The 12,644-nt window shown below is 40.6% G+C and overlaps 1 protein-coding gene across 2 annotated transcripts in view; it reads right to left on the bottom strand.

The window, feature by feature from the left end:
• The window catches only part of nlgn4xa (neuroligin 4 X-linked a), a 276,952-nt gene that overhangs the window by 239,445 nt on the left and 24,863 nt on the right, over window positions 1-12,644 (bottom strand). Inside the window, exon 3 of one of the 2 annotated variants that reach the window (XM_060898990.1) lies at window positions 3,763-3,822. The exons of the other annotated variant lie outside the window; for it this stretch is intronic. Coding sequence (XP_060754973.1) covers window positions 3,763-3,822 — 60 coding nt within the window. The remainder of the gene's footprint in view (window positions 1-3,762; window positions 3,823-12,644) is intronic. 2 annotated transcript variants of the gene reach the window in all.

The following is a 12,644-nucleotide window of genomic DNA, read 5'->3' as shown; positions in this document are numbered from 1 at the left end:
GCTTCATTAACAAGTTACGGCAGGTTAAAAGTTAGCTCTTACTATGATTGTCCTTTAAAATGTGGGTATATTTTACAGCCTAACACAAGTTATGGTTCTGACATCCATACACATGTATTTGCAGATATAAAGCATACCATATATACTGTTCATATAAGAAACTATTCAAACCAGAAGGCTTTTAGAAGGTTGCGGGCATAAAGTACAGATATTTATAATAAACTCAATTGAAAGTAAAATTCAGAATTTCACTTTGGGGTCATAATAAGCAAGTCAAGTTTCTAAGACTACTTGTTGTCCATAAAATAGCGTCTAACTGCAGGGTTGCCAGATCTGGATGACAAAGGCAGTACAATGGCCAAACAAAACCAACCCAAACACTAACCTAGTACTAAAATCCTACATTCCAAATTTCCAAACTATCCAACATCTCAGGTATTATTGCAAAAGTAAGGTAATGTTCACAAAGTAGCATCACTTTGTCTCCAACAGTTGTCAGCTCTGATTGGTCAGAAGGTGTTGATTAATTTTCAAGAACAACAGCTCAAACAATAGTTTATAGTGATGTTCTCATTATAACTATCATGTCTTATACAGATATACAAGTTGTACAGGGACAATGTGGCAGAAACTCGATATAAATACATGAGGAAACCATGGCTTAAAGGTTAGAGGAGCAGCTTTAGGAACAAAGGGTTGCTGGTTTGATTCTCTGGACCAGCAGGAATGGCTGAAGTGCCCTTGAGCAAGGTACCTAGCCCCCAGGCTGCTCTAAGTATGTTGTACGTTGCTCTGGAAAAGAGCGTCTGCTTAATGTCTGTAATGTTGATATGGTGGTCCACCATGGGACAGTCTTCAGGACTTTTTGGTTTCAATGGAACATTACAAGCTGTCATAAATATAGAATAGCTAATGTTTCAGCCTGTTTACTGACATACAACATAATACACCAATAAAGTACAACCCCGATTCCAAAAAAGTTGGGACAAAGTACAAATTGTGAAGAAAAATGGAATGCAATGATGTGGAAGTTTCAAAATTCCATATTTTATTCAGAATAGAACATAGATAACATATCAAATGTTTAAACTGAGAAAATGTATAATTTAAAGAGAAAAATTAGGTGATTTTAAATTTCATGACAACAACACATCTCAAAAAAGTTGGGACAAGGCCATGTTTACCACTGTGAGACATCCCCTTTTCTCTTTACAACAGTCTGTAAACATCTGGGGACTGAGGAGACAAGTTGCTCAAGTTTAGGGATAGGAATGTTAACCCATTCTTGTCTAATGTCGGATTTTAGTTGCTCAACTGTCTTAGGTCTTTTTTGTCGTATCTTCCATTTTATGATGCCCCAAATGTTTTCTATGGGTGAAAGATCTGGACTGCAGGCTGGCCAGTTCAGTACCCGGACCCTTCTTCTACGCAGCCATGATGCTGTAATTGATGCAGGTTTGGCATTGTCATGTTGGAAAATGCAAGGTCTTCCCTGAAAGAGACGTCATCTGGATGGGAGCATATGTTGCTCTAGAACCTGGATATACCTTTCAGCATTGATGGTGTCTTTCCAGATGTGTAAGCTGCCCATGCCACACACACTAATGCGACCATATACCACCAGAGATGCAGGCTTCTGAACTGAGCGCTGATAACAACTCGGGTCATCCTTCTCCTCTTTAGTCCGAATGACACGGCGTCCATGATTTCCATAAAGAACTTCAAATTTTGATTCGTCTGACCACAGAACAGTTTTCCACTTTGCCACAGTCCATTTTAAATGAGCCTTGGCCCAGAGAAGACATCTGCGCTTCTGGATCATGTTCAGATGCAGCTTCTTCTTTGAACTATAGAGTTTTAGCTGGCAACGGCAGATGGCACGGTGAATTGTGTTCACAGATAATGTTCTCTGGAAATATTCCTGAGCCCATTTTGTGATTTCCAATACAGAAGCATGCCTGTATGTGATGCAGTGCCGTCTAAGGGCCCAAAGATCGCAGGCACCCAGTATGGTTTTCCGGCCTTGACCCTTACGCACAGAGATTCTTCCAGATTCTCTGAATCTTTTGATGATATTATGCACTGTAGATGATGATATGTTCAAACTCTTTGCAATTTTACACTGTCGAACTCCTTTCTGATATTGCTCCACTATTTGTCGGCGCAGAATGAGGGGGATTGGTGATCCTCTTCCCATCTTTACTTCTGAGAGCCGCTGCCACTCCAAGATGCTCTTTTTATACCCAGTCATGTTAATGACCTATTGCCAATTGACCTAATGAGTTGCAATTTGGTCCTCCAGCTGTTCCTTTTTTGTACCTTTAACTTTTCCAGCCTCTTATTGCCCCTGTCCCAACTTTTTTGAGATGTGTTGCTGTCATGAAATTTCAAATCAGCCAATATTTGGCATGAAATTTCAAAATGTCTCACTTTCGACATTTGATATGTTGTCTATGTTGTATTGTGAATACAATATCAGTTTTTGAGATTTGTAAATTATTGCATTCTGTTTGTATTTACAATTTGTACTTTGTCCCAACTTTTTTGGAATCGGGGTTGTAGGAATAGCCTTCATTTGCTTCTACTATTATATACATTAGCTGCATGCAAAACAACTCACAAACTGTGTACAAGAACCCTGGTTTGATCGTAGCTTTTTTTGTGTGTCTGTGAAAAAAAAAAAAAGCCTCACATGACTTGGCTTTCTCATGGTCATAGGCACCTTTATGGCCTGCATTAGCAACCAGCCTATTTGCAAAGATAAATATTTCCATAAATGACCGTATCTATGTCATGTCTTCAATCACAATATCACCAGTTATAATTAGCAAAAAAACCTCCATTGTTGTGGGTTGGGATTGAAAAACTAGCCTGCACTCACTGCATGTTTACATTTCGTCATGTAAGAGGCTTTTATCCCAGGCAGCCAGCTTTATTCGAAAAATGCAAAGGCTCTATGATAATTCTGGGTCTTGAACTCACAACCTTTCTATAGAACATTAAATTTTGTCTACCGCTACCCGATCTACTACTGTTCTCTGAAATGCTGACTGTCCAAGAGTTGTGCCATGCAAAGGAGCGAGCTGTTAATATTACATCCAGAAAACATTTATTGGACACGGATTGTGGCAGGAGTTACGAATGAACAGATTCCCATCGTCAAAACACACAGGTTAGTGTTCATGCTTCGACGGGCAATGAAAGAAAGGGGGGAAACAATACAACAGAATTTCTCCGAGGAGGTAAAGAGAAAAAGCATGCAGACGTTTGAGTGGAACAACTTGTTACATTGCAGCACCAGGTGAAGGGACTGTCTTTTAGACTGCTAAAGCTATATATATAAGAAGTTCATATAAATGTATAAATTTATATCGCTTACACAAATTTATGTTGTTAATTTTGTTCTCACAGGTGAACCTTGAACCTGTGAGCTTATATATATATATATATATATATATATATATATATATATATATATATATATATATATATGTATTTCTTAGTGTTACACAGTCCTCTGACTCTGTGCTAAGTATGTCCAAAAAGGAAAGAGGATTAAAAAAATAAAAATAAAAAATAAAAACAAGGAAAAAGCCAAAAGATGCATATACGCATCTCCAATGTGGGAAATCAGGGAAACCCAAACCAAAAAATACAAAATTTCGTTCTCATGCATGCGTATCAGGCTTCATGGAGTCGACTTTTGGTTTTGTTTTGTTTTTTTTGCTTTTAAAAATAAGGGGAAAAAGACTGAAAAAATACCTTTGTCTTCGCCACCCTCATTATTGGTGAAATCAGCACGTTGATTGTAAGTGTTGGCTCCTACTGTCGACAACAGGAGAAAAATAACACAAGGGATAAATGGGGAACAGACTTTAAAGTACAGCAGGGTTTTTTTTTTCTTTTGTTTTTCTTTTAAAAAATGCCCAAAAATACAATTTTAATTCCTTAACGATTTGGTTTCAACTGATAAGAAATCAAGGGATAGTCCCACATCGATACTCTAAACCTCAGTATATAATCTCACCTGGATACTGCAGACTTGTACCTAAGACCTGCTGCTGTAATCATAAAGACTGCCCTGTGCTCACCCCAGACTCTTATTCACACCCTTTCAACACATGGAGTACTGTTTGCCTTCATACAATTGTATCCATAATCGGATTCTCCGACATCCCTCAGAAGAGGACCGGTTCCCTTTTCCTATCAAGGTTTGTACTTCATGTCCTCTCAGGGAGTTTTTTCTTGCCTTTGCTTACTTGAGCTTCCTCATTAGGGAAGTAAATCTACATCTGGATATCTCTAAATCTGCTTTGCAGCAATGTCTATTGTTAAACATGCTACAAAAATAAAATTAGATTGAAATGAGGTATGTATTAATACATAGAGGATATTACATGGTTACACAAGAAAATAAACTTCCTATCTTTGCACCACCTTGTAATGTTCTTTATATTATATAGACACATGAAAAAAAAACCAAGTTAATCAAAATTATTTTAATTTTGAATCAGTTTGCCATTTTGAGAACGCGTGGGAAGACACCGGGAGTGATATCATTAGAGTGAAATATCGAGAATTATTATACATACAGGATACTTTTTTTTGATGGAATAAAAACGTGTTCTATTCCTTTCCAGTGGGTTTCATTCATTTGGTTTGATAGCATGCAATATTGTTAGCATATCGCTTATCCTACATGTATTATGTCACTCTACCCAATGGAGAATGAGCGTTGAATATGGTTTACGATATTGCACGGTTGTCAAGACATGACTTCACATGTCGGAGACGTAAAACTTCCGCACTAGCAAGCGACTGTGACAATTTGTAAACAAACACGGCTGCCAGGTTTGCTTTGTTAAATATAGAAAATTTTGAGAGAATTTTGAAAGAAAAAGACACGTTGAACACCCAAAAGGAATGAGTATGTATAATAATAATAATAATAATAATAATAATGGGCGGCACGGTGGTGTAGTGGTTAGCGCTGTCGCCTCACAGCAAGAAGGTCCGGGTTCGAGCCCCGTGGCCGGCGAGGGCCTTTCTGTGTGGAGTTTGCATGTTCTCCCCGTGTCCGCGTGGGTTTCCTCCGGGTGCTCCGGTTTCCCCCACAGTCCAAAGACATGCAGGTTAGGTTAACTGGTGACTCTAAATTGACCGTAGGTGTGAATGTGAGTGTGAATGGTTGTCTGTGTCTATGTGTCAGCCCTGTGATGACCTGGCGACTTGTCCAGGGTGTACCCCGCCTTTCGCCCGTAGTCAGCTGGGATAGGCTCCAGCTTGCCTGCGACCCTGTAGAAGGATAAAGCGGCTAGAGATAATGAGATGAGATGAGAATAATAATGGCTGGATTGTTTTCGTAGTATATCAGATATATTCCATTCAGCTAGTATGATATTGAACTTGTCTTCGACTCATTCAGTATTATGCTAGCTGAATGGATTATATCTGATATACCACTCAACGCCAGCCAATATATTATTTAAATATGTCACTCAGATCCGTGATGTATGTTGTATGAAAATTTCAAGATTTTCAACACGGGAAGATAAACTTCATATCTTCAAGCCAATGTGCAATTTTGTTTTTATAATATAGACACATTCACGAATACCCAAATTTATTAAAACAATTCATCAGCTTCTTCACAAATGACATCTTGAGATTTATGTCACGGTTTTGGTTCTCCATGTCCCGGATGTAGCACGTATGAAAAATACGAGTGGCGTATTTCCCAGTAAAACACTCGTATCCACAAAATATAGTTATTAACTTCACATTTGGGTTCCTACAGAAGCTCTAAAGGCCAACATGCCTGTCCTCACATGGTCTTAATATGAGAATAATAATATTTCTGCATATATGAAGTCATTTTTTCAATCATGAAAACATGCTACAGATGGACAGTAATGAAATGCTTCAAATATTCATTCAGATGTTCAACCACCAAATCATCTTTTGATCATCAAGTCGTTCCAAATGTGGACAAGAACACAGACAGCCATTTAGTTTGTTAGCATCTTTGCTAGGCCCTTAATGAGATGAAGGTTAGCGGATAGCCTTTTTAAAAAAATAATAATAATAATAAATATTTTACCCTATATTGCAACATTTCTAACACTTAGGGCTCGATAGTGAGAACCTCTGCTAAAAAAAAAAAACTTTTACGTTTTACTTTGTACTAGAGCACTTCTGACTTTTCTAGTACCATTGCTAAGTGTTTAAACAACAGCAACACCAACCACCTACAGTCCTGTTAATATCAACTTACAGTTTTCATCTTAGCCATGTCAGCAATCCTTCCCCCCCCCATTAACTACACTACCGTTCAAATGTTTGGGGTCACTTTGAAATGTCCTTATTTTTGAAAGAAAAGCACTGTTCTTTTCAATGAAGATCACTTTAAACTAATCAGAAATACACTCTATACATTGCTAATGTGGTAAATGACTATTCTAGCTGCAAATGTCTGGTTTTTGGTGCAATATCTCCATAGGTGTATAGAGGCCCATTTCCAGCAACTCTCACTCCAGTGTTCTAATGGTACAATGTGTTTGCTCATTGCCTCAGAAGGCTAATGGATGATTAGAAAACCCTTGTACAATCATGTTAGCACAGCTGAAAACAGTTGAGCTCTTTAGAGAAGCTATAAAACTGACCTTCCTTTGAGCAGATTGAGTTTCTGGAGCATCACATTTGTGGGGTCGATTAAATGCTCAAAATGGCCAGAAAAATCTCATCTCATCTCATTATCTCTAGCCGCTTTATCCTTCTACAGGGTCGCAGGCAAGCTGGAGCCTATCCCAGCTGACTACGGGCGAAAGGCGGGGTACACCCTGGACAAGTCGCCAGGTCATCACAGGGCTGACACATAGACACAGACAACCATTCACACTCACATTCACACCTACGCTCAATTTAGAGTCACCAGTTAACCTAACCTGCATGTCTTTGGACTGTGGGGGAAACCGGAGCACCCGGAGGAAACCCACGCGGACACGGGGAGAACATGCAAACTCCACACAGAAAGGCCCTCGCCGGCCCCGGGGCTCGAACCCAGGACCTTCTTGCTGTGAGGCGACAGCGCTAACCACTACACCACCGTGCCGCCGGCCAGAAAAATGTCTTGACTATATTTTCTATTCATTTTACAACTTATGGTGGTAAATAAAAGTGTGACTTTTCATGGAAAAAAAGAAAATTGTCTGGGTGACCCCAAACTTTTGAGTGGTAGTGTAAGGTATTTGAATTCAGTGCTGTGCTAACATCAGCCAGCTAAGTAGCTAGATTAGCCCATGCTATTTCTTCAGAAACTATTTGACTTTATGAGCTACCCAAGTTTGTTAACAGGCCAATTGTACTCTAATTAGTTTTTAGTCGAACTACAAGTAGGAATTACTACATTACATAATAAGCTCGTCAATGCATTGTGTGAGTAAAACTAGCAGGCTGCTAAACTGAGTGCAAAAACTTCAAGCTAATGCTGTTACATAAGGTTTTAAAAGCAGTATACATGATGAAACCCTCAGCTCTCAGCAGGATGGCTGGATGTAAAGGTGTTACGTAATCTAACAACCATATTTAAGCATTAACGCATGGACTACACATCCACCCAACACAGTATGACCATCAGGAAGCCTTATAACAACTATTAGTAGCATTGTAGTCAAGAGCACCCAAAACCGAGAACAAGTCATGACCAAGACCAGAGTGGATCAAGACCAAGACTTTGAGGGGTTCAGACAAAGATCAAGGCAGGGCGAGACCGAGTCAAGACCAGGACCAGACCAGTGGGTGTGAAGGGGGTTGGGAAGGGTGATGGCTGGTAACAGGAAGAAATTTTTCAAATTAGCAATGAGTTGTGTTATTGGTCACATATAAATCAAGTAAACAAATAAATCAGACAATTTAGTGAAATCCCCACAGTTGTGGTCTTGACCAGTCTTGAAATAAACCCATGAATCCTCTATGTCTGAGACCAAGACCAAGTAAAAATGTGATCAATTCTGAGACCAAGACCTTCAAAAAGTGGTCTTGAGACTTGTCTTGACACCAAGACCAATCTCACTAACTATCAGAATTTGAGATTTCCAAGATTGCAAAATATCTATGATTTTGGGTTTGTCTTTAATGATTACCTATATCATGGCATTGTTGAATTCTTGATTCTAATTGGTCAGAAGTTGTTTCTATTACTCGAATACACCATGCCTATGGTGCCAGCTGCAAAGGCCCTAATTCTAATACAATATTGTTTCTATCCATCAGTTTCCTAACCATTTTTGTCTTCGGGTTGGACTGCTGTTGCCTGTCAGTATGGATGTGTTGACTGTCATGGTTATTGTAAAAGCCAACTTTAAGCAAACTTACTGACTTACTAGGGCAGCCTCAACCAGGCCCAATGTCATGATCCATGTTTGGGCCTTACTCTGATTGTGCCAGTGGCACCTAAGCAAAGGGGTTGCAACTCATCCAACACCGATGGACGGCCAGTTGGGCAATTTTTACATATGCCTAATCTGCATTTCTTTGGACTGTGGGAGGAAACCAGAGCACCCAGAGGAAACCCACACAGGCACGGGGATAACGTGCAAACTCCACACAGAAAGGCTCCAGTCAGCCACAAGACTCAAACCCAGGAACTTCTTGCTGTGAGATGACAGTACAAACCACTGCACCATCTTGTTGCCAAACTTTAAGCAGAAATGACCAAAAAACGCAGGTGGATACACAGTACGGAGGTTTTGAAACGTTACAAAGACAGTACTGTTACAGTGTCTCACCCAGTTCTTCTCACATACTGGGTAGATAGCATGAAGCAATGGCCTGATGTGAACTACACTGACATCATTAATTACTTTGTGTTTTCAGAAGGGCAGCACGGTGGTGTAGTGGTTAGCGCTGTCGCCTCACAGCAAGAAGGTCCTGGGTTCGAGCCCCGGGGCCGGCGAGGGCCTTTCTGTGCAGAGTTTGCATGTTCTCCCCGTGTCCGCGTGGGTTTCCTCCGGGTGCTCCGGTTTCCCCCACAGTCCAAAGACATGCAGGTTAGGTTAACTGGTGACTCTAAATTGACCGTAGGTGTGAATGTGAGTGTGAATGGTTGTCTGTGTCTATGTGTCAGCCCTGTGATGACCTGGCGACTTGTCCAGGGTGTACCCCGCCTTTCGCCCGTAGTCAGCTGGGATAGGCTCCAGCTTGCCTGCGACCCTGTAGAAGGATAAAGCGGCTAGAGATAATGAGATGTGATGTGTGTGTTTTCAGAAGGTGTTGATGGAGAAGGATTACGGAATTGCAAAGCATAGAAGCATATACAGTACGAATGACTTGCATAGTGACAAAATGGACAAAGTACTGTAAAAGAAAGTCAATAACTTTATACAGTATTTATGAAGGCAGCAGAAGAACCCAGCCAGAGTGTCAATCAAGCTAAATGTATGGCGTGGGTAATGCTAAGGAAGTTTGGAGTCATGGAGACAGTCAGCTGCTTGGTTGTTTTGAATTGTTCTGACAACCGACGACAGCACAATTTGAACCTGTCATTTGCCATTGCAATATCCATTGGCTTCTGAAGAAACGTGGATAAACTGATTTTTTTTAAATGTATAATTATTAATATGGTGAATCCAGGGACGGATCCAGCCCAAGAATCTGACAGATGAACATTTGCAGAAATATTTTCAATAATTTTACCAGATCGCTATGGATTTTCACAGGGGCACAGAGCATGCCAAGCCCTTTCCAAAGAGGGCAGCCACATCCTGCTACAACTGCAGCTCAACCTGCTATTCACCCCCGAAGCCCCATGTGAGTGTGGCTCACCGAAAACTTGAATATGAGCCCTGGCTCCTGCTGTGTGCACATGCCAGGATTTAAAAATTCATAACTCTGCCACCGAAAATCCTAACCCCACCAAGCTTTACAGGCACCTCCCTCTCCCCGAGACCTTTCAAAACAGCCCAGGCATAGCCCTCTACGACCGCGACTAGGCCTGTTATTTGCCCCTGAACCCCCCGCACAAGCATGGCTCGCTGAAAACTTTAATATGAGCCGTTGCTCCAGCCGCACTCACACCCGGATTTAAAAATTTATCACTTGGCCACTGAAAGTCCTAGCCCTGCCAAACTTTACAGACACCTCCTTCTCCCCGAGACCTTTCAAAACAGCTCAGACATAGCTCACTATGACTGCAGCTCAGTCTGTTATTCATGGTGAATTTTGAACTTTTTCTGGAGCATTTGATTGGTTTGACCTTGATTCTTTGTCTCAGGTCACACTATACAAAGCATACTGAGAATACAGGTAATTAGGTCAGGTAAGCATCACCGCTTACCACAGGTGGTCGGATCCTGAACCATTGGTCTGTTGGTTGAGCGTGGATAAAGTGATAAAGTAAATAAATGCAAAGTGGTGCACATATATTTCTGACCAATGTACATGTATCAGTTGTATCAGTCCGGATCCATCCCTGGAATCTATATAATAGTGCATGCAAATAAGAAACAGTTCAAACTATTAAAGTATCGTATGATATTTGCATAAGGAAGTGAGAATATTTGCCTTCTGTTTTTTATATGATGCAAGTGCATATGTCTAATTATAGCCATTTTTTCATTACTAATTATTACTCGAATGCATTTGTACATTCCTTGAAAACACAACTTTTCGAGGAATTGCTCTAACATGCATCTGCAAAGCTCAAAAATAATCATTCTGAATTTCATGGTATTAATCTTACTGTGACTCAACCAACATCTGCATGAACCACAGAAAGAATGAGAGAGGAAGTAGTCACTATCTAATATTGCTTTCCCATTGTTCCTAGCTATTAGGCTGTGGTAGGAGGATTATGGCATATGAGTCACTGAGAAGAACATTACTGATGACTCTTTCACTGTTCTCTAAACTCTGATGGCTTTTCTAATGAAGTTCAGCTGGTGGTGCATTTGGGCTCGAACACGTTCAGCGCCACTGACACCCCTGAGACGAACGAAATTGGTGTAGCAAGCCAGAATTGTGGCTGTAGACTGTGACATCATCCAATGACTCAGTAACAACGTCTGCACCATTATCGGTTATGTCGATATGCGTCAGAGAGGCACAGCTTATTTTGTGCCATGAACATATTGATCTCGGACAAATCGATTCGAGGTCACTATTTATTTATGCTGATAATTAAAGCAGGATGATGGCATGCTACAGGGAAGCATTGGTCAGGGGTTTATAATGATGCCTCGGTGGCGTCTGAGAGAATTACTGGAAATGGAGAAATTTATTAGCAGTACTTGCACTAAACGAATAGCAATCATCAAAACACAGAGGAGTTAGAGGAACTGCTAGGTAAACATACAGACTGTGTGTGTGAGCATGTGTGTGTGTTTTGCATGCATGGCTACACTTGGACATTTCATTGCCACAGCTCACACGCCACTAGTTTTCTGTCAGAGACAGGATTCAACAGCCTCTTTCTCTTCTGCCTCGGTCATCTTATCTCTCCAACACATTCCCCTGCTTCAGGCAATACATCTGTGTTTCCAGTCAATCCAAGAGCCCTTGGACATCTTTAACACCTACTGTAACTCGATTGACTCATCAAACTCAGTAAGGCTCGAAACAATCTAGCAAAAAACAAACAAAAAAAAACATACCCATGTCTATTATCACCAAGAATTCAAATATAATCAATATAGCCAAAAGTATCTGGACACCTGACCATCACACCCAGGGCCGTAACTACCATTGAGGACACCGAGGTCATGTCCTCGTCATTTTTTTCCCATGGTATTTTTTTTTTTTCACTCAGAAATGTGAAATTAATATATGATGAAAATCGTTCTGACTTTGATCGGTGGAAAATTCTAAATTCAGCTTGCATCCCCCTGTTCTCATTTGTTTGTCTAAAAATAAAGTCCACATAATCATTTTTAAACGAAGCTGAAATATCCGACATTGGAAACATTTCATATTCGGCAGCCTCGCGATAGTCAGCTAAGCACCACGGGATATACAAGAGCTGAGAAGTGTTCTCATCAAGGTCCGACTCCGCAGCCAGGCAGTTTGTCAATTAGTCGTGGAATCTGAAAATTGACATAAGATGAAGAAGTCTACTACACTAAAACAAACCAAACTCAGCTTTGGAAAGTCAACAAGTGAGAGAAAAAGAAAGAGGGAAGAAGGGGAGTTAATTTTGCCAGTCACTGACAATTATGTGCCGGAATGCTTATGATCATTAACAGTGCAATTTTAATTAGCATTTCAAGCAACAACAGTCGAAGCCACTTAGCTAGATAGGATTTTCGTTTTCCAGGCGGCACAAACTCTTTTATTCTCTCTCTCGATTTGATTTGGTGCGTTTCAGATCAGAAAAGGCTGGACAGTCGTGACCTGTTGTTTATGAAGTTATTGGGTGCTGACGAGACTTGAGCTATTTTGCTAACTTACCAGACTATAGGCTAACGTGAACACAAGACACTATTGTTTTGATCATTGGTTGTATTTTCGAACGGAAATGAAAACGGGTAGCAAACTTATTATCTCATCTCATCTCATTATCTCTAGCCGCTTTATCCTTCTACAGGGTCACAGGCAAGCTGGAGCCTATCCCAGCTGACTACGGGCGAAAGGTGGGGTACACCCTGGACAAG

This window comes from Neoarius graeffei, chromosome 18, assembly GCF_027579695.1.
Source record: "Neoarius graeffei isolate fNeoGra1 chromosome 18, fNeoGra1.pri, whole genome shotgun sequence".
NCBI lineage: Eukaryota > Metazoa > Chordata > Actinopteri > Siluriformes > Ariidae > Neoarius > Neoarius graeffei.
This window is presented reverse-complemented; position numbering and strand designations above follow the sequence as displayed.